The 20,996-nt window shown below is 36.0% G+C and overlaps 2 protein-coding genes across 2 annotated transcripts in view; one reads left to right on the forward strand and one right to left on the reverse strand.

Moving 5' to 3' along the window:
• LOC137651178 (proteasome adapter and scaffold protein ECM29) overlaps positions 1-20,996 on the forward strand; it is a 439,426-nt gene that overhangs the window by 252,270 nt on the left and 166,160 nt on the right. The window contains exon 16 of the mRNA XM_068384329.1: positions 3,214-3,365. Within this exon, the coding sequence (XP_068240430.1) occupies positions 3,214-3,365 (152 nt within the window). The remainder of the gene's footprint in view (positions 1-3,213; positions 3,366-20,996) is intronic.
• Positions 6,771-9,325, reverse strand: LOC137642949 (uncharacterized). Its single transcript, XM_068375816.1, has 2 exons — positions 7,463-9,325; positions 6,771-6,876 (listed from the first exon to the last, which is right to left on the reverse strand). Exon 1 carries the CDS (start codon positions 9,016-9,018, stop codon positions 8,044-8,046), a length of 975 nt encoding a protein of 324 aa, XP_068231917.1. The 5' UTR covers positions 9,019-9,325; the 3' UTR covers positions 6,771-6,876; positions 7,463-8,043.

A 20,996-nucleotide genomic window follows, 5' to 3' on the forward strand; every position in this document is an offset into this window, starting at 1 on the left:
GGTGGCAATCGAGAACCTCCGTAAGAGAGTCTTATCTTCTCGTTCTCCTCCCTGGAGTTGATGCTTTATTCAAATGCATCAAAAGAAGGGTTGGGGCCCACTCACTGCACCATACCACCTCCGATCTTTGGTACGAGTTAGAAAGGTACTAGAACATAAATCTTTTAGAGATAAGGGCAGCCTTTCTAGCCCTCCAATAGTTACAGCAATTCTTGATGGGTCACTCCTTGGTGTTGAACAACTCCACGATAGTGGCTTACATAAATAAATAAGGCGGTATGTTTTCACAGCCCTTGTGCCACCTAGTAGTAGAGATACTCGAAGTATGATTGTAAGTAGGTCAAGGACAGTTGCTTCTCAACCTCCTGATCTCAGCATTGATAATTTTTTTTTAACTCTGTATAACTTTTAAAACTTTAGGTGCGATTCTCGACGGCAAGTTTACTTTTAAGAAACTCATTAGATCTGTGTGTTCTTCAATTACTCAAAAAAATGACTTTTTGAGATTCTTGATGATCAATCTATTCGGAATAAGTGCTTTAATTCTTTCCCTCTACCTTGTTTCAAGTATTGTTCTCATGTGTGGTCTTCAGCTGCTGATTCTCATCTTAATTTGTTGGACAGGAACTTACAGTCTGTTAAATTTCTTATTCCTGATCTCGATATTAATTTTTGGCACCATTGTTCAATTAGTTTGTTATGCATGTTGTATGAGATTTTTCATAATTCTTACCATCCTTTACATTCAGATCTTCCTGGACATTACCATCCTGTTCGTAATACTAGGTATGCAGTTAATTTTAATAGTCAGGCCCTTTCCATCATGAGGCTCAATACTACATAGTATTCTAGAAGTTTTATTCCATATGTGACCAAGTTGTGGAATGATCTTCCTAATCGAGTAGTTGAATCGGTAGAACCTTAAAAGTTCAAAGTTGAATTGGTAGAACCTTAAAAGTTCAAACTAGCTGCAAATGTCTTTATGTTGAACAGGCTGACTTAAGTCTCTTTTTATAGTTTATATATGAAAGATATGTTTTAATGTTGTTACTGTTCTTAAAATATTCTATTTTAATTGCTCTTTACTTCTCATAGAGCCAATAAATTTCCTTATTTCCCTCACTGGGCTATTTTTCCCTGTTGAAGCCCTGAGGCTTGTAGCATCTTGCTTTTTCAACTAAGGTGGTAGCTTAGCTAGTAATAATAATGATGATAATAATGGACAGAACACAACCCGATGTCTCTATCAGCCAGCTTCATTTCCGGCAAGAGGAATGTGCTTGCGGACAATCTGAGCAGAGCGACTTGGATAGTGGGCTCCAAGTGGTCTTTGAATCATCTAGTAGCCAACAAAGTCCTTACTTAGTGGAGTTCCTCGACTGTGGACTTATACACGATATCCCTGAACTTCAGGCTCTCGCTTTATTGCTCTCCAGTCCCGGATCCCCAGGCTGCCTGGCAAGATGCATTCCAACAACAGTAGGATAAACAACATCAATGTGTGTGTTCTTTTCCCATTTTGTCCAATGAGAAGAGTTCTCAACAAGACCAGAACAAGCGAAAACCTATCAATACCTTAATAGCTTTGCTATGGTATCATGTAGACTGGTTCCCAGACCTTCTGCAGCTCCTGACAGAACTTCCAAGAAACTCCCTCTACAATAGTCTACTCAAACAGCCACATGCGAATCTTCAACAAAGCCGTAGCTTCGTTTCGTCTTCACACCTGGAGAATATCCGGCACCTCTTCACTCACTCAGCGAGGGTTTTTTCAACTAGTTGCGAGAAGGATGGCTGGACACCTCTGATGATCTTTGGCTTTGGTTTACCAGGCTAGTTGATGTCATGAAAGGGGTATCTCTCCCCTCGATGCCACTACCTGTATTACAGTAATAGCAGAGTTCCTTTTACACCTTTGGGAAGAAATGCTGCTCTTGGTTTCGGCAGTAAAAAGCTACCGCTCAGCTTTGAGCTTTGCCTTTAGATTGAAAGGGGTAGATATTTCTTCCTCGTTGGAACTTTCTCATATAAAGTTATGAGCTTACCTGCCCCCAGTCAGAAGTGAGACCACCTCCATGGAACGTGGTTCGCATCCTTCAGTTCCTGAAGGGTGCTCCTTACGAACCATTATGCCAGGCAACAGATCGCCACCTCACTTCGAAGACGGTGTTCCTACTCTCCTATGACATCGCCCATTCAAGGGGATGGCGGGAAGTAATCCTCAACTTTGTCCCTGAGTTTATTGCCAAGACTCAAAAACTGGGAGTAGTGGATCCTAGATTCAGGCCCTTCCGGATTAGGAATCTTCGTACAGTAACCGATGACCCAAATCAACTGTTACTTTGTTCAGTAAGGAGCTTGAGGTGTATTTTTCCTAATGATACAAACCTGGAGCTATTTATACAGATTGACCAACCAGCACCTGTCTTCCAAGAAGTCCTGACTGCATGTAAAGTGGGTGCTTAGCTCAGTTGTGTGAGTGAGTGGTGTAGCCCACCCCTCCCTCCCGCTATTTAGTTTGGTGGGTGATTATGGTTTGTCTTTCAGCTTCGCCGAAAGTAATACCACTATAAATAGTTCCAATTTTGTATTGCTAGTAAAACTAAAAATTACCTCCAAATTTGTCATTTTTATTGTAAATATTCCATATATCCCTCTAGATTTTAAATCTTTTTAGGTTATCTCCCTCATACTCACATAACTGGTGATGTTAATTCTAGTTTTAAGTTGTTAGGACTCAAATCAAACCGATTCAACGGTTAGAGACAAATCTCTTGCCCAGATCACTCCTTTCCTAAAAGTCATATTGTATGTTGGTTCCATGTTAGCTGTTAGCTGGTCCTGGAGGGGATTGCTTACATGGAGCAAAATTAAATTATTTATTTCACATTCATGAAACTTATGGCTCCAAATCAAGTTTATGATCCGAAGGTAAGTACAGAAATTATAGATTTGATTACTGTATATGAAAACAGTTTTTTTGTGGCATAGAACTTCCTGACTTTGTAATTATGAAAAAAACTACGTCCCACATGTACAGAATGTAATTCATAAATGATGACAGGACTTACTGTACATTGAATTCCCTGGAAACAAGAAAATAATGTCATATTTTATGAGGTTTAACTTCTTGACTATGATACAGAGCACCTCTGATAAGATTATTGATTTTGATAGTTTCTACTCATTCATATATCCAATATTTTTCAACAGAAAATATATCTGTATGCGAAGAAGCCATGGACACGAGTGAAGATATTTGTGGGCAAGACATTAATGAGGCTGGAGAAAAGGACATTCTTACCTGGTTACTTGAAGAACTCCTCACCAAATATGTTCACCAGACTCAACCAAGTGTTCGTCAGGTTAGTTTTTTATACTTATTTTGTAATGTCAAATAAATTACTAAGACACTGTAATTTAATTATAGTTGTGAATTTTGTTCTTAAGTACAATAAGTCCATCAAAATCTTTATATTAATTTTTGTTACTCTTGTAATTGTATTGCAACATTCATTCAAGAATGACTTTTCAACTACTGTATGGCATTTTTTCCACATTTAAGGTCTAAATGTGTAATTATTTCAGTGAATCTCCCTGATGTTCAAATTGATGCTTCTCCAGGAGCTTGGTTTGTTGACGTTTACTCTCAAAATTTATAGAAAAAATTCCGATGTCCAAATGTGTAATCACAGTAATGCCTCTAGATACGAAATCAATTGGTCCTGGAATGGCTTTCGTATTGTGATGTTTTTGTATGATAAGTCACATTTCACACGTAAATCGCCTAATTCGTTTTAAGCCATACAAAACACCACATCAAATTTTATAATAAAGCTATAACTACTATTAAATATAGCCTAATACATTTGAATCATACAGTATACCTATCTAACTGTTAATACCTGTAAATGAAGTAGTTATTAGAACTTAATACAATAGTAAATGGTAAATAATACAATACATACTGTATATTACTGTGCATATACAAAATATACAGTAATTTGTACTGTACTATTATTAAAGTTACCCTCGCTATATGGATGTACGTTTTCTATGAATAACCGGGTTTCTTACACTCACACATATTTTTGACTAACTATTTTTACTGTCCAGTAATGCAATTAAAATTCATTAGTGATACGTCAATGAATAACCTACATTTTTTTTACACGTATGTTTAAGCTTTTTTTTTTGTAATACAAGCAATATTCATTGATTTTAATATGTACATGAACTTATCTTTGTATCTCGTTTCGTATCATAAATTTTTTGTACGAAGGATCTTGCGTTTCAAGAGGTATTACTGTATTTCAATGATTCTCCTCTGATGTTTAAATTGCTTCCTCTCCAGAAGCTCGGTTTATTATCATTTATCCAAAATAATTTATAAAAAAGTTCCATTTTTTTTTTTCAAAAGAAACATGCCCATACTAAAGAACTAATCTAACAATCTAGTGATTAATGTTAAGTAGCACGCTAATAGTTTCTCTTTCTCCTGGATTTCTTTCTTATCCCCCTTCCAGAATTTTGTGTTTGTTGTATTTTAAGATTTCTGCTCTACTGAAGTTATCATTTATAAGAGGGGAAAGCACTTTTTAATTAACTGTTGTGAGGATTATGTGTCAAATGGTTGCTCTCAGGGAAAATATGTTTCAAATTCAACTCTTTATGGAACTGGAGAGTATATATTATACTGCCAGTGGTAAAAAAGAACTCTAACATGCCAGTTGTAAACAATGAGAATTGCTGGAATGCGATGGTCAGATAACAATATGACAAGGTTTTACATCGTAAACAGAACAGTGTACATTTGATGCTCATAATGGCCGAGTAGAGAAAGTAATTTTTAGTTTAAAGGGAATTACAGAGAGAGTATAGTTGTCATTTGTTTAGTTAATAACGTTATGATGCCAATACTCGCCAACTAAGTTAGTGATGAGTTTATAGATCTCAACTACCTGGTAATTCAACTTAATATGTTATTCTTAGAAGGCATGGTTGCTTATACTAACCTGACTTGCATAGTTGGATCTAATGGTCATAATTACATGGTGTTTCTTCAGTAGGCATTCCGAATGTTCACTGCATTAGAAAGTCAAGTTCCTTTTTTAGTCTCAAAATCTTTAGTTACTTTAAATCCTTCTACTGCTAAACCCTGGCATCTCTGCATCTAGTTACTCTATTGGACATCTAGATTGTGAGGCAGTAGATTTGAGTAGGTAGACTTGATCTTTATCCCCCCTCTTGCTAGAGTAAGTGCTATTAAGCAACATTATTTTTGTTCTATCTTAGATGCTCTTAATTTTTATGTATGAGGCTTTAAAAGTATTTTTATTGGTGATGTATCAGCTGGTGTTTTTATTACTATTATTAAGAATGGCAAGTGTGTATAAAGATTCACCAAATCTCCTCGATTTTAAGTTCTAGCTTCATTTAATCTGTTAAGGCTTAAACACCTCAAGATGTTTTAACTTCTATATGACCAATCAATTTCTTAACCTTGTTATAGAATATATTCCCCTCTTTTGAGCCCATTAATATGACTAATAAATGAAAACCTTTAGATACATGGATTAGATGCTAATTTACTAATAGCTGTTTGTTGGCAATAATACTGTATGGTAAGGGTTCATGAAATACTTTGCAGTTGATTTAAATGTTTTGTAGTTTTTTTTTTTATAGCAAAGAAGGTTAGGTTTGTTGTTTATAGAGGGAATGATGACTGTATTGCCATGCCAAGATTTGTCTTTACTACAGTCTACCTATTTTAGTTTTTTATATTGGGAATTACCATATGAGATGCACCCTCATTTCAGCAGGTAGTGTATTTAAGCATATAGTGTATTGTTGAAAACAGTCTAGCTGTACATTACACATGCAGAAACATAGCTGTATAAAAGCAATTTAGCTGTACAGGCAAGCAATAAGCATACACAAGACATTTCAATTGCAGGAACTACTACTACTACTACTACTACTACTACTACTACTACTACTACTACTACTACTACTACTACTACTACAATAATAATAATAATAATAATAATAATAATAATAATAATAAAAGCAATTTGGCAGCACACACAAGCAATAAGGATACACACATCCCAATAGCATGAAATAAGCAAGCTGCTTGTATAGGTATGCAAAGAAATCAAATAATAAAAAACAATGGGTATGGAAATAAAGCCAGCAGTGCATAAAGCAAGAAATAAAATGAAGTAGAATCCTTTTTATAAAAGCATTCTGCCACTACACTTAAACATACGAGTAAGCATAAGTAAACTGGCAATGATCAACATTGCCAGATACCATACAATGTAATCAATTGTTGTACCACACAATAAGGTTTCAAAATGTTGGCAATCATTAGAAAATCAACAATTCATGGAAAATGTCATACAGTAGACCCCCAGGGTACGGCGTCCCCAGCTTACATTTTTTTCACGTTACGGTGTGGAATACGATGTTTTTTCGTCCCCTCGTTACGACATTTTTCCCCACCTTACGGCATCGAATTCCAAAATTTAAACTTGGCAGTTTTTACGCGTACGACTGTGCGAGTCACTAGCCTACCACCACGCTCATACGTCACTGCATACTTCACTAAGAAGCTGGTCTGCTATTGGTCGGCGTCACTAAGATGCCGATACGCTATTGGCCGAAATCCCTCCCACAATGCCTGAGAGAGGTGCTAAGCTGAAATTTGAACATTCTACAATGGTAGTTAGGAAAACTCTTCAAAACAATTTACCAAATTTATTATAAACATTTCAGAAAAATAAAAATGCTATAAATGGTCTATTCCGATTGCTTGAAGGTGGTTATATCTAGGGGTAATTTCCAAACTACTTTCAGCTTTTCCAACCTCACCTGTATAAACAACAAAAAGGAATATATCAAAATATAATAAAAGAAAGGAAATTATATAAATTCAATTTGAACAAAGTATATGAATAAATCGTAAATTGCATATATGATCTATATAAACCTAATAAGCCATTACCAATAATGTTGGAAGTGCTCGCCAATGTAAGAAACAGGGAATTTATCCTCGGACTAAGCCACTTCAATTAAACATATGGATAAAGGATATCCTGGAAAATGAAATACATTCCGACATCAAATACTGTCCTGAAGCTATAAATATAAGCAATATAATTTTGTATAATGTATTCACTATAACATTCACCCTTCAAATTAAATCTAATATAAAGTCTTACCAATAATATAAATAAGAAAGATGAACGCAGGATGATAACCCAGGACGACCTAGCTTCACCAATTATACCTAAGTGAAAGTATTGTACAAGTATCAAAATTAGTTTAATAGTACACAATATATATATCTATCAGAGAGGAAGGAATTTATTTTAATATTGGTGCTTTGAAGGCTTAAGGCAAAGGATAATGATTACCATAAAACATTACGAAACCCCTAACAATGCTTGGTTCTCACCTTTATCCATGCAAGCTATGAGACGAGTCGAATGCCCTCGAAGTTTAAAGTTTCATGCCGAAGGAAGCTCAGAGTCCAAATTAAAGGAAGTTAGTTCATGTTGAATAACTTCGTGAATGTGGAAACACTTGAATCTCGTAATCCAAACATGGTTCAATAAAATAGCAGCACAGCACAAATTCAATGGTATAAAAATCTTGTAGCACAAATCTAGCAGCTAAAATCTTCGAGTCCAGATACTGCCAGTGAAGATATGGACGGTATGGTATGCTAGGCCAGACTGGCTTGGGTATATCCATGAACCTCCCAAGTAAAGAGAAAATGGCGTGATTAGAAGGCTTGTTAGCTAATTACTTAGCTCGTAGTAAGCAAGCAGGACTTAGATGGTACCAAGCATATAAAATTAATTTAACTAGTTATTTTAATAGTTTAAGAGAAAAGTCCTCCTTACTTCAATAAATACATATATAAATATACTAATAAACAAAGGTAAGAAACTTTAATTTCCGTTTAGTCCACGGAAGAGGATGAAGATTTTTAAAAGGTAAAAAATCTTCATCGCTGTAAATGAACATATGAAATTAGAGCAACATTTTTCTTGTTCTTTCCTCACTTATCGTAGCAGCTTTTCTTTTAGGCCGCGAGGAAATTTTCTTTCTATCAGCACCAGGAACTTTCTTAGTATCACTAATACAAACTATATCATCAGTAGTATTACTCTCAAGGAAAGGAATTATTTGACTTACATGTAATTTAGTAATCTTTTTAGTTTTCCCTTTCAGTACAGTTACTTGTGTCACCTCTCCCAAATCATTACTTACAACTTCGCGAACTAATCCTAGGGGATAATTACTCCTTTTAGTATGTTCCTCCTTCACAAGAACTACATCTCCTGGCTTTATCAATGCATGAGAAACCGGACGATACCTGTCCTTTCGGTCAATAGCTTGATATAATAAATTACCTAAAAACTCATTATGATAAATATTATTAAGATTTTCTTTAACCTTGCACAACCCCTGGTAACTCCTCGCTATGTCTCTGGAATCAAAATCTGGATCTTTTGGAATGCTCTGCAATTCAGGAATCAAATTTAAAGAAGACAGCTCATACCCTCTGATCAAATGTTCAGGGGTGATTGGTTCAGGAAGAGAATCTTTACTATCATTTCTAACAACTTCCTTAAAAGCTATGGGACGTCTATTAGCGAGATGGATCACATTACATACTAAAAATTCAAAATCCGAATAGGATAAAATGTTATTCTTTATTGCTCCAAAAATTAACGTTTTTACCATTTTAACGCACACCTCAACCATAGATCCCAACTGACTAGCACCTTTGGAATATTGTTGAAAGGAAAGAGGGGCAACATTATTTTCTTCAAAATAAAGCAGAGTTTCTGGATCCCTGATAAATGAGGTAATAATATTAGCTCCGGCTACAAGCTGCGATCCCTGATCACTAATGCACAACTGAGGGATCCCATACTCCAAGCAATGCATCTGAAAAGCTCTTAAAAATTCACTTACATTTAAACTTTTAACTATCTTCATATTAATTGCTCTAGACCAAGTACAAGTCAAACATAATAACCATACTTTATGTGTCCCACCACTAATTTTAACTGAAAATGGACCAAGATAATCGATAAATATATTGGCAAAAGGTACATTAGGTGGATTACAACGGAAATCTCTATAGGAATTCTGATTAAGTTTAATGTTACGACTATTGAACCGACGACAATGAATACACTGCTTCAAAGCTTTCTTAACAGTAGAAAAATGTTTGGGTATGAAATAATTTCTTCTTAATTCGGTCAATACGGCATAACTACCAGAATGAAGTAATTTATCATGAACATTCATTATAATAAGTCTTGTGAGATAACTATCATTAGGCAGTAGAATGGGAAACTTATCATCTTTGTTTAAATACCACTTCTTAGATTTACTTCTTACTCTAAGCAAACCTTGCTCATCAAAAAATATGTTAAACTTTGTCACAATAGAAGGAATGTCTTTAATAGGCACATTAACTTGACTGAAACATTCAAAAACTTCAGAAAAATATTTCTTCTGCTCAAAAGATATCAATAAATTAATGGCTTGAGCAAAGTAGGGAGTACTAGAATCGTCATTATCACCTTCAACCCTGGTCTAACTTTCCATTTCTGGACACACATCAAAACTCTCCGATATACTAGCACTAGTCTCCTAAAAGTGGAAAACTTGTTAATATCAATGAGAGGCTCCGCACTGGACAAAAGCACAGAAAGACCATGGGAACAATTGCTCTCTTCACCAATTTCAAATGCTTGTATTGTGACTGATAGCTCTGGAATATTGGCTTCATCCAAACTAGGTCCTGAAAAATAATTTGAATTCATAAGCTGATTACACGACACACATCTTGTCACCAAATCTGCAGGATTTGCCTTACCAGAAACAAATTTAAAAGTAACAGGAAACATTTCACACTTTCTCTGAATATTATGAATCCTGTTGCGAACAAATGTTGTGTGTTTATTCATTTTATCTAGTTTAGATGAAGATGCATTAAGCCAATGTAAAGCACAAATGGAATCTGTATATAAAGTCATATTCACAATCTGTAGAGGCTTCATGCAATGTGACCCAGATAAGTCATTGAAAATTTCCATAGCACATTCTACTCCTAAACTTATTGCATTTAACTCAAGGGCTGGTATCGACTTGCCATCTAGCTGTTTATTAACTAGCCTATTCTTGGCATGAACGAAGCTAAGCTTATTAGTTTCAATATGAAGCAGATAAAGGACACATCCATATATATCACGACTGGCATCAGTAAACACTACAATACTATATTCACCATTACGAGGACCAACAGATCTAGAAATACGTAAAGGTGCTGCTCTGTTACACTGCTTTGAAATATTTTGCCATTCCTTCTGCAACTCCTGAGATAGTATTTGATCCCATCCAAGTTTCTTTCGACACTGTAATTTATGCATAAATAATCTACACCTGTTAAATAATGGCATATTAAATCCAAAGATATCGAACTGGGAAGCAATAGTTTGCAATATGGACCTTTTAGTCTTAGCTTCAGCATTTAGATTAATGGTCTTTGTAAATATCTCATCAGAGTACCTATGTAAATATCTCATCAGAGTACCTATCCCATGTTAGACCGAACAGTTTATTTATTTCAGGCGTGACTACTTTATTCTCTACATCAATTTCATCCTGTAAATCCCTATCATTAGTGACAATCTGTTGAACCTTGAAATTGTATGGCTCAAAAATACATGGAATCTGTTTATAAGCCCAATGTAAACTCCCTGAATCATTGAAAGTGACAGCTCCATTATCCATATATATAAGTGAATATATTGAATGCTTCAATTCAGACAACATTGACTGGTCAGATGCTTGTGCAACTAATATGTAATACAGAGATATCATAAGTAAAAATGGGCTGCATCTTAATCCAAACGGAAGCCTAACATTCTTAAATGCAACCAAGGAAAAATCTCCCTTACTAACATTTCTGTACCAGTAAAGCAGTAATCTAGCTTGGTCAGCTTCACTTAAAGCAAGCATATTAAACACCTTCTGCAAATCAAAAACTAACAAATTCTTATCAAACCGTAAATTAAGGAAAGATGATGACAATTTCTGATTCAAAATAGGTCCTGAAAACATACACTGGTTATGTGATAAAGATGTGCTTTTAGAAGATTCCTTGAGATTAGACAAAAACACTACCCTACATTTAGTCGACTCTCTGTCTGGCTTAAAAATAGGCATATGAGGCAAAAAAGAGAAGTAGGGATGTTCAGCCTTGTAAACCTCTAAATCATATATTGGCTCAATGATACCCAACTTAATCTGCTCTTTAAAAGTTTGATCAACTAATTGTAAATGACCTTCATTCTTCCTGAGCTTCTTAAGGTTTGACTTAAGTATGAGCTTAGATAACACCTCATTTTTAGGAAGTAAATGAGACACTTTGGTATTCCATGACAAAGGAACTTCTATCCTTCCATCAGATCTTCTACTAATCTGTTTTAAAGTAAATTCAGTTAACTTTTCGTCAAGGTCTGTATTAGTTTCACAATAATTCGTTTGATCATAATTCAAGAAATACTTGCACTCAGATTTTGTCCCTCCAAAATATCACCCTTATCATTAAGGACTGAAAAAAATTTATTAGTAGTAAACCCTGATAGGCAATTTTCTTCCAAAATATCAACACTATTGCTAAGAAAAAAAAAATTGCTATAAACATGGATATTTGAACAATTAGCTTCCTTACTTATTGATAAACAAGCTCCCAATCCCCCATCTGTACCTCTGAAATTGGCAAGCAAAGCTTCAATATTACCAGTGAGCATTATTCCTACCTTAGATTCAATGTACACCGAGGGACTCACATTACCAATCACTATCTCTTTTCCCGTTAAGCAACTGAAAGAATCTGTGCCCAGCAAAAGATGCACATTATCAATTTTCCTCAAATTACTATTCAACAACTTATCAGCAAGAACTAACCCTTTACTGTGCACAGCTTCAACAAGTTCACCAAGAAAGGGTAACTCCAAATTAATGCTTATCTCCGGAACCACAATTGCCAAAATATGCTCCACTGAATCTCCAATCCTAAGAAGAATCATTATAACTTTAGTACAGTACCTTTTACTCTCATTAAAACCCTTGACAGTGAGCTCAATGTTTGAGTGAACAATTTTAAAATTGTGTGAATTTGCTAATCTAGCAGACACAAATGTACTCTGAGAACCGCTGTCCTTCAAACCCCTATAGACACTATCATTGCCCTCAAGAGAAAAAGTAAATGTGGGCAATATGGAATTCGTCGAGTACTGGTGTGTTACAGCAACTCCACTGCTAGCCTCCTGTTTGGCATTAGAATTAAGTTTATTAGTCCGAGATGATCCATCCCTTGCAGATTCTGACACACAAAGGTAACTCATGTGATAACCATTACAATTTATGCAACGCTTTTTAAACCTAAACCTACACTCGCTAGACATATGGTTTAACATTCCACATTTTACACAACCTCCGAAAGACTCAATTATGTGAACTTTTTCTGCAGGAGTAGAGAATTTCTGACATTTATTAACATAATGATTAGTTTCCTTACTATTACTTCTACTACAAAGGAGACAGTTGGGTACAGAAGATTTACTTTCCATTACTTTAGTTTTAATGGCCAAACTATCAGTACTGTCTTTAACAGGAGTATTTCTGAACTTATTTCTAAACTTAATCTCTTGAGGAGTTTTATCTTTAGTACTTTCGTACCTCTCACTAGCATTAAAAAAATTATCGAGAATATCATCCAAAGAGGGGTGAGTTTTCGTGGTGATTTGAACCAAGTGACTCTTGAAATTATCATTAATACCACGCAAAGCAAAAAACCTTGTAAACTCATTAGCATCAATTTTTAACGTCCTAACAGCCTCACAAATAGTTCTCAGATTTGAGATATATATGAAAGGATCATCCTTCTCTCCAAGCTTAAGATTCAACAATTTCTGGATGGTAGAATTTATTCTAGCTTCTTTAGAAGCAAAAGCTGAAACCAACAACTCCTTTGCATCTTTATAAGATTGCTTGTCAGCTTCCAAGCTATACAACAAATACTTAGGCCTACCATCTATTTGCTGTTTCAGTAAAAGCAACAAATCCCTATCTGGATAACTAAATGCACTGGTTGTGTTTTCAAACTCGGTTATGAACCTTAAAAAATCTTCCCCTTCTCTACTACTAAATTTTGGAAGAGGAGCTGTGGGCTGCTTAAGCAAGCTTCTAGCAGTATCAGTTACATTAGAACAAGGATTTGCAGAAACATCAAGCAAGGGCAATAACCTTTCAATTTTATCCAAATAATCTTGACAGGAATTTAATTCCGTTTCCAAATCAGCCTCAACTACAGTTTCTCTATTAAAGAATTTCTCAGCTAGAATCTTACTATCAAGATCAGACAACTTTTCCTTGTAGTGTAAGAGAATACCTCTCTCAGACAAACGCTCAGAAGGATTAAAGGAATCATAATTATTAACATTATTAAAACATTCGGTGACCTTTTTCCTAATAGTCTTCCGCTGACCTACAAATACCTGTAACTTATTCATATTTAACAAAATATAACGAGCTAGAAAAGAAAATTGATTATTGGACTCTGAGCAACCCTCACACACAAGAATTTTACTCCGGCAAATTCAGCAGTCTCCATCAAAGCCCCACGTTGGGCGCCATAAGCTGAAATTTGAACATTCTACAATGGTAGTTAGGAAAACTCTTCAAAACAATTTACCAAATTTATTATAAACATTTCAGAAAAATAAAAATGCTATAAATGGTCTATTCCGATTGCTTGAAGGTGGTTATATCTAGGGGTAATTTCCAAACTACTTTCAGCTTTTCCAACCTCACCTGTATAAACAACAAAAAGGAATATATCAAAATATAATAAAAGAAAGGAAATTATATAAATTCAATTTGAACAAAGTATATGAATAAATCGTAAATTGCATATATGATCTATATAAACCTAATAAGCCATTACCGATAATGTTGGAAGTGCTCGCCAATGTAAGAAACAGGGAATTTATCCTCGGACTAAGCCACTTCAATTAAACATATGGATAAATGATATCTTGGAAAATGAAATACATTCCGACATCAAACACTGTCCTGAAGCTATAAATATAAGCAATATAATTTTGTATAATGTATTCACTATAACATTCACCCTTCGAATTAAATCTAATATAAAGTCTTACCAATATTATAAATAAGAAAGATGAACGCAGGATGATAACCCAGGACGACCTAGCTTCACCAATTATACCTAAGCGAAAGTATTGTACAAGTATCAAAATTAGTTTAATAGTACACAATATATATATCTATCAGAGAGGAAGGAATTTATTTTAATATTGGTGCTTTGAAGGCTTAAGGCAGAGAATAATGATTACCATAAAACATTACGAAACCCCTAACAATGCTTGGTTCTCACCTTTATCCATGCAAGCTATGAGACGAGTCGAATGCCCTCGAAGTTTAAAGTTTCATGCCGAAGGAAGCTCAGAGTCCAAATTAAAGGAAGTTAGTTCATGTTGAATAACTTCGTGAATGTGGAAACACTTGAATCTCGTAATCCAAACATGGTTCAATAAAATAGCAGCACAGCACAAATTCAATGGTATAAAAATCTTGTAGCACAAATCTAGCAGCTAAAATCTTCGAGTCCAGATACTGCCAGTGAAGATATGGACGGTATGGTATGCTAGGCCAGACTGGCTTGGGTATATCCATGAACCTCCCAAGTAAAGAGAAAATGGCGTGATTAGAAGGCTTGTTAGCTAATTACTTAGCTCGTAGTAAGCAAGCAGGACTTAGATGGTACCAAGCATATAAAATTAATTTAACTAGTTATTTTAATAGTTTAAGAGAAAAGTCCTCCTTACTTCAATAAATACATATATAAATATACTAATAAACAAAGGTAAGAGACTTTAATTTCCGTTTAGGTGCTGCCTCTCTCTCTCTCATTGTTATACGCACGCTCAGTTCAGAATCTCGTGTGCGTTTCGTAAAGACTTGATCTCGTGTGAGTGCTTGCGATTTCGTATTTTTTGTGCATTTTAGTGCTTAATTCTAACTTTAATTCATTAGCCATGGGTCCCAAGATTGCTAGGGATGTTAAAAGGAGAAGTAAGAAGATGATTACTATGGAAATGAAGCTGGAGATAATAAAGAAATACGAAGAAGCATGCGCATCGTTACCCTCGCTAGTACGTATGGCTGTAACCAGTCTACAATTGGTACAATGCAGTTGACCATCATTCAAGAAGAGCACAGCTCTAGTGGTGGCGAGGATGGGGGGAGACTGAAGAAACATCGGCAGAAATAAGGGAAGCGATCGGTTGGTATGAAAACCTTACGAGTTTCATTGAAAAAAAAAACACCCAGAAAAACCTCACACAGGTCGTCGTATGGAGAGTGTTAATGACAAGTGTATGAGTCATTTTAGAAATATGTTGAGGAATCGTCAGAAACAGGCTTCTTTGGATAGATATTTCTTCAAAAGAGAAGTGTCAGAAAGCAAAGATGATAATAGTCATTCTATTAAAAAAGCTAAAAAAGAGTAATTTTTTAAGTTCTAAAAAAGAAAAATCATAGAAAATATTTCAAGACAAAAATAATAAAAAAAAGCATTTTTAATTTTAAGTGTTTAATGGTAAGAATAAATTTATTAAGTGTACATAACATAATTAGCATTGATACGTTTTTATATCTACCGTCTCCTCCCCCCTCTGCCTCCACCCACTACCAGCTCAAGTCACGTCACTCCAAAGGTAAATAAAATTAAATGTTTCCTTTACAGTACAGTATATATAGTGATTTTTATTTATACCTGTAATGTTATTTAATTATATACTGTACAGTACATGTATATTATATATAAGTATACTGTAGTACAGTGCTTACTATTTAATGTTTTTCAACTCGTTGACGCTGTTAAAAATCATATGTACTCTAAAACACATTTTTGTTTAATCTCTCTCTCTCTCTCTCTCTCTCTCGGAAAAAAATTAATAGACGTCTCTTAGTCCAAGAGCTAGCAGCCATTTATTTACCGGAGATGACCAAAATTCTAGTTGGCATTTTTGGAAAGGGTCTACCATGGGACATCCAAAAATGGGTATCTTTAAGTTGGGCAAGGGTGGGTGTGGATTTTATTAACTCCTTTTGCCCGAAAACGGACTTTTAATTTTTCGGCAAAATAAGGGGGTGGAGGAAAGTAAATTGGCTGTAGCTCCTTTCATCCTGGGCCTAGAATAAAGAACTATATACCAAAATGATGCTATTGATATGCAGATTTATTTCATATCAAACAACATCAATTAAATGATTATTTGGGGTCACCAAGGGTCAAAAGGTCAAGGTCAGCCTTTTGTAATGCCGGTTTTGGGTTTTAGCTGAATTTGGCTAAATAAGACATCAAAATTTGCCCAGGGTTTACTAAATATGAATAGAATATAAAGAAGACACATAAATAAATTTTTTTGAAGAATATGGGATCTATTCCAGCAATATGACTGCTATGACAAAAGTCATTATTAAACGGTTCCTGTGAAATTTACTCCTCAAACCGTTTCAAATTTAGTTGATAGATGGTTCACCTATATTACTGAGATTTGTTTTATTGACTTTGTGTGTGCACCTGTTTTGTCTTTAAAACATTATAAAAACAGCCTTTACATTGCGTTTTAACATCCTTGAAATTTGTAAGTGTGCACTTGAATTGCCTGTGTCCTTGTCACTTGAGGATTTTAAGAAAGGGCAGTTAGAATATTCCAGACCTTCTTTATTTGGTTTTTACCACACTTCTCTGTGTCTTGCAGAATAAAGATAAGCCTAGTGAATAAGTAAAACGAAGGGTAGTCTCACTATCCCAGGATGTTATTTTCTGTACCAGCCGGGGATGAGTAAAACCATCCAAGCATCTTTGTCTGGGAGTCGGAATGAAAAGCCTCACAGATAGTCGCAGAGTTGTGGAAATTCCTAATCACTAGGGTCATGCGGTAAGTTATCACACAGCTGAATCAATTGAGACGGATATAGCGTCAAAAATCACAGCAGAAGGGCATTTTTTACCTGATATGCTTTTACCTCAAGTTGGTCTCTCCACAGGTCTTGCTTGGGATAATTATGACGAGCTGACAGAAACCCTATCTGGCAAAGACAATCTTCATGACACCATTGTGATATGCTACCAGAATAGGCCTGCTGCAGGTGTGATGCAAGGTGCTGAGACTGAAGGGACCACGAATACTGATGCAGCTACTGACCAAGTACCTGTGAAAAGACGACGAATATTTGATGCGCCTCAGCGACAAATCATGCCATATAAAAGAAAGCCATCACTGTCGAGGTTCGAATTTGAAAAATATTCACAAGATCCACAATCCAGCCTGGAGATAGCAAAGAAAATGAATATTATCTGGTTAATGTGCTGCTGCCTGATGTCCAGCACCCCTATGTGGCAGGCTGGAATTTCTTGGTCACAGAGGACAGACTCCCTTTGCAGTACATTGGGTATATGGAAAATATTGAACTGCCACCAACAAGATTGGATGTAGTTAAAGAAACTTTGATCAGGTCTCAAAAGGTTGCAAGTGAGTGCAGTGAGGCATATGCTATAGTGACATGTGACCTTGTTATTGCAAAACCTGCACTCCAGAACCAAGCACAAGAATCCTCTTTCTTTGACAATATCTTTGTTTGTTTTGGTGCATTTCATATTTCCGTGGCCTATTTCAGCGCATTAGGTTATATTGTTGAATCGTCTGGTTGTACCGAGGTTCTTAGCTTGGCTGATGTGTTGGCTCATGGTTCAGTACGAGGGTTCATTGGTGGAAAACATTTTAACAGATGCAAGAGTATCCATCCCCTGTTTGCACTTGCCTTGCAGATTCTGCATTTCAAGCAATTTTTGGTAGAAGGTGGAATACCAGATGAATGCATGGTATTGTTGAATTCATTTACTGCAGACCCATCACCCCAATCACTTTTGACATTATTGGAGTCCGCTGTAATTTGTAATTTGTTGGAAAGATATGGTAAATTCTGTGATCAGACTCATCAGGGTCATCATGGCTCTCCTGCTAGGTTCTGGTTTCTCTACATTGATCTCGTTCACATATTCATGCTTTTTGATAGGGCCAGCAGGACATATGACCTAGACCTCTACATCTATGCTTTAGGCTCAATGATTCCTATATTCTTTGCAACTCACAAGCCAAGCTATGCCCGTTGGATGTCATTGTATCACCTCAATCTGCTTAATATGGAAATGACACATACCAGAATCAAGCAAAGTCTTGAAGTAGGTGCACTCTCTGTGCGGAGAACTAGGAATACCTTTTCCAGAAGTGCATTTGCTATTACCTTACAGCAAGCTGTGAATAGGGATGCCGCATCCAGCCAGAATGTTGCAGTCCGTATGGGGTTGACAGTGACAAGATCTTTTAGGGGAGTATTTGTGAGTTGTCTCCTGGAAATGGCTGGAATCACACTGGTGGATGATGCAATACAGGAACTAAAGCCATCAAGGATAGCCAGAGACAATGCATACCTTAAGAGCACGATCACAGAGGTGGAGAACACACTCAATCAATTCACTGTTAATGATGATACTCTGTATTGCCTAAACACTGGATGGTGTGAAAGACAGACTTCTGCAGTCACAAGAAACTGGATCTACCTGGCATCAAGTTTTTGTTAATGAATGTAATGTAGATGATGGGCGTTTTGAACGGACTGTTAAGCAAAGAAAGGTGATAAATGTCACACAGGATGCAGTAAAAGTTAAATTCACCACAAAGGACAAACAGATCAAGGAAGAAAAATGCACCAGAGACATATTTAGAAGGCTGTTGTATTCCTCAGTAATGCAATAACTTGATCTCAGTATTGACCTGTCCTATCCTCTCACTCCAGTTCCTTTCTCAATGTGTCATATAACTGGTGATATGAACAAGACATAATGGAAAAATTAGAAGCAATGGGAACCTTGAATGCCATACCAGACAGGACTGATGTGTATATTATTGATGCTATATTCTTCTTCCGTATGCTTGACATGCCATCCATCTAGGGGGGGATGGCAATATCCATTTTGAAATAAGCTTGTAGCACTGGTGAAATTGTACACATAGTCTGTGACACATATCCTAATGGACCAAGTATCAAGGACATTGAACATGTGTGTGGTAGGACACCCACTACCTACATAATCACTGGCTCGTCACAGAAAAGACCACCAGATCTCAACACGGCTTGGAGGACATCACATTTCAAAACAGAGTTTTTGGCCTTCTTGAAGGATGAATGGTTATCAGATAGATATGCATCGACTCTTCAGGGACATCAGGTCTACTTTGCAGTGGAACATGAATGCTACCTTTACACTTCAGCACGTGAAACTGTCAACAGGATCCTGGTTCATGAGCTTCAGTACAGGCATGAAGAAGCTGATACATGGTTACTGTACCATGCAAACTTTGTTGCTGTTAACCATGATGTGGTCCCAGTGATTGCCATTCACAGTAACGACACTGACGTCTTCATCATCATTCTCTACCATGCTAGGTTTCTTAGTGCACAGATTTGGATGGATGCTGGATTGAGTTCTAGAAATTTCATGCGTTTCATAGATATGTCACATTTTGCAACCAAACTGACTGGACCTATATGCAATGCTCTACCAAGCTTCCATGCGCTGATAGGCCGTGATTACACAGCCTGTTTTATGAGAAAAGCAAAGTGGAAACCATTTGAAATAATGAAAAACAACCCTAGGTTCACATCAGCAATTAGTCACCTTGGAGACTCAGATGCCATCGATCCAGATGTTGCTGCTGTAGTTGAAGAGTACTTGTCCATTGTCTATGGAGTTTGGAACCTGACAAGTGTTGATAAAGCCAGGCTTCAATTTTTCCGCAAGTTGTATGTCCCTAAGAAGGAAACTGATCTGTCTGATAAAATAAAAACTGCAGACCCCTGTTGTCTTCCTCCTTGCCAAAGAGTGTTGCAACAGAAGTTGCTAAGAACTAACTTTGTTGCACACAAATAGAGGAATGCAAGGGAAGCCGATCCAGACTCATTTGGTCCTGAAGGACATGGCTGGAAAGTCCAGAATGGGAGATTGATGATTGTCTGGTTCACTGGCTCAAATATTTCTGATAAGTTAACCATTGAAGCTGATGTACAGGAAGATGATGATGATGATGATGATGATGAGATCAGCCATTCCTCGGATGAAGAAAAGGAAATAGATTTTTAGAGAACTCCATACTAGTAATATAGCTGGAATAGATCCCACGTTCTTCAAAAAACTTTATTTGTATCTCTTTTTTATATTTTATGCATATTTAGTAAACCTTTTGCAAATTTTGATGTCTTATTTAGCCAAAATACAACTAAAACCCAAATCCGGCATTTCAAAGGGCTGAACTTGACCTTTTGACCCCTGGTGACCTCTGATAATAAATTAATTAATTTAGTTTGATATCAAATAAATCTACTCATCAATAGCATCATTTTGGTATATAGTTCTTTATTTTAGGACCAGTGTGAGAGGAACTGCAGCCAATTTACTTTCACCAACCCTCAAATTTTGCCGAAAAATGAAAAGCTCGTTTTCAGACAAAAGGTGTTAATAAAATCCAAACCCACCACTGCCAAACTTAAAGATACCCATTTTTGGATGTCCCATGGTAGACTCTTTCCAAAAATGTCCACTAGAATTTTGGTCATCTCCGGTAAATAAATGGCTGCTAGCTCTCGCTCTATCTACACTATAACAACGAAGAAGACGAGAGAGAGAGAGATTTTATTTAAACGTGTTAATGCCATGTTTAGAGAGAAACAGAAAAAGAGAGAAGACTTTTTTAAAAGAGCTTGTTAATGCTATCTTGGTTTTCTTTGCTTCACTTTTTTCTTTCTTT

This window comes from Palaemon carinicauda, chromosome 1 (assembly GCF_036898095.1).
Source record: "Palaemon carinicauda isolate YSFRI2023 chromosome 1, ASM3689809v2, whole genome shotgun sequence".
In the NCBI taxonomy this organism is placed as follows: domain Eukaryota; kingdom Metazoa; phylum Arthropoda; class Malacostraca; order Decapoda; family Palaemonidae; genus Palaemon; species Palaemon carinicauda.

What these genes read in the sequence shown, in the direction of transcription:
- LOC137642949 (XM_068375816.1), bottom strand. Translation starts at nt 9,018, where the DNA reads ATGAAGATAGTTAAAAGTTTAAATGTAAGTGAATTTTTAAGAGCTTTT.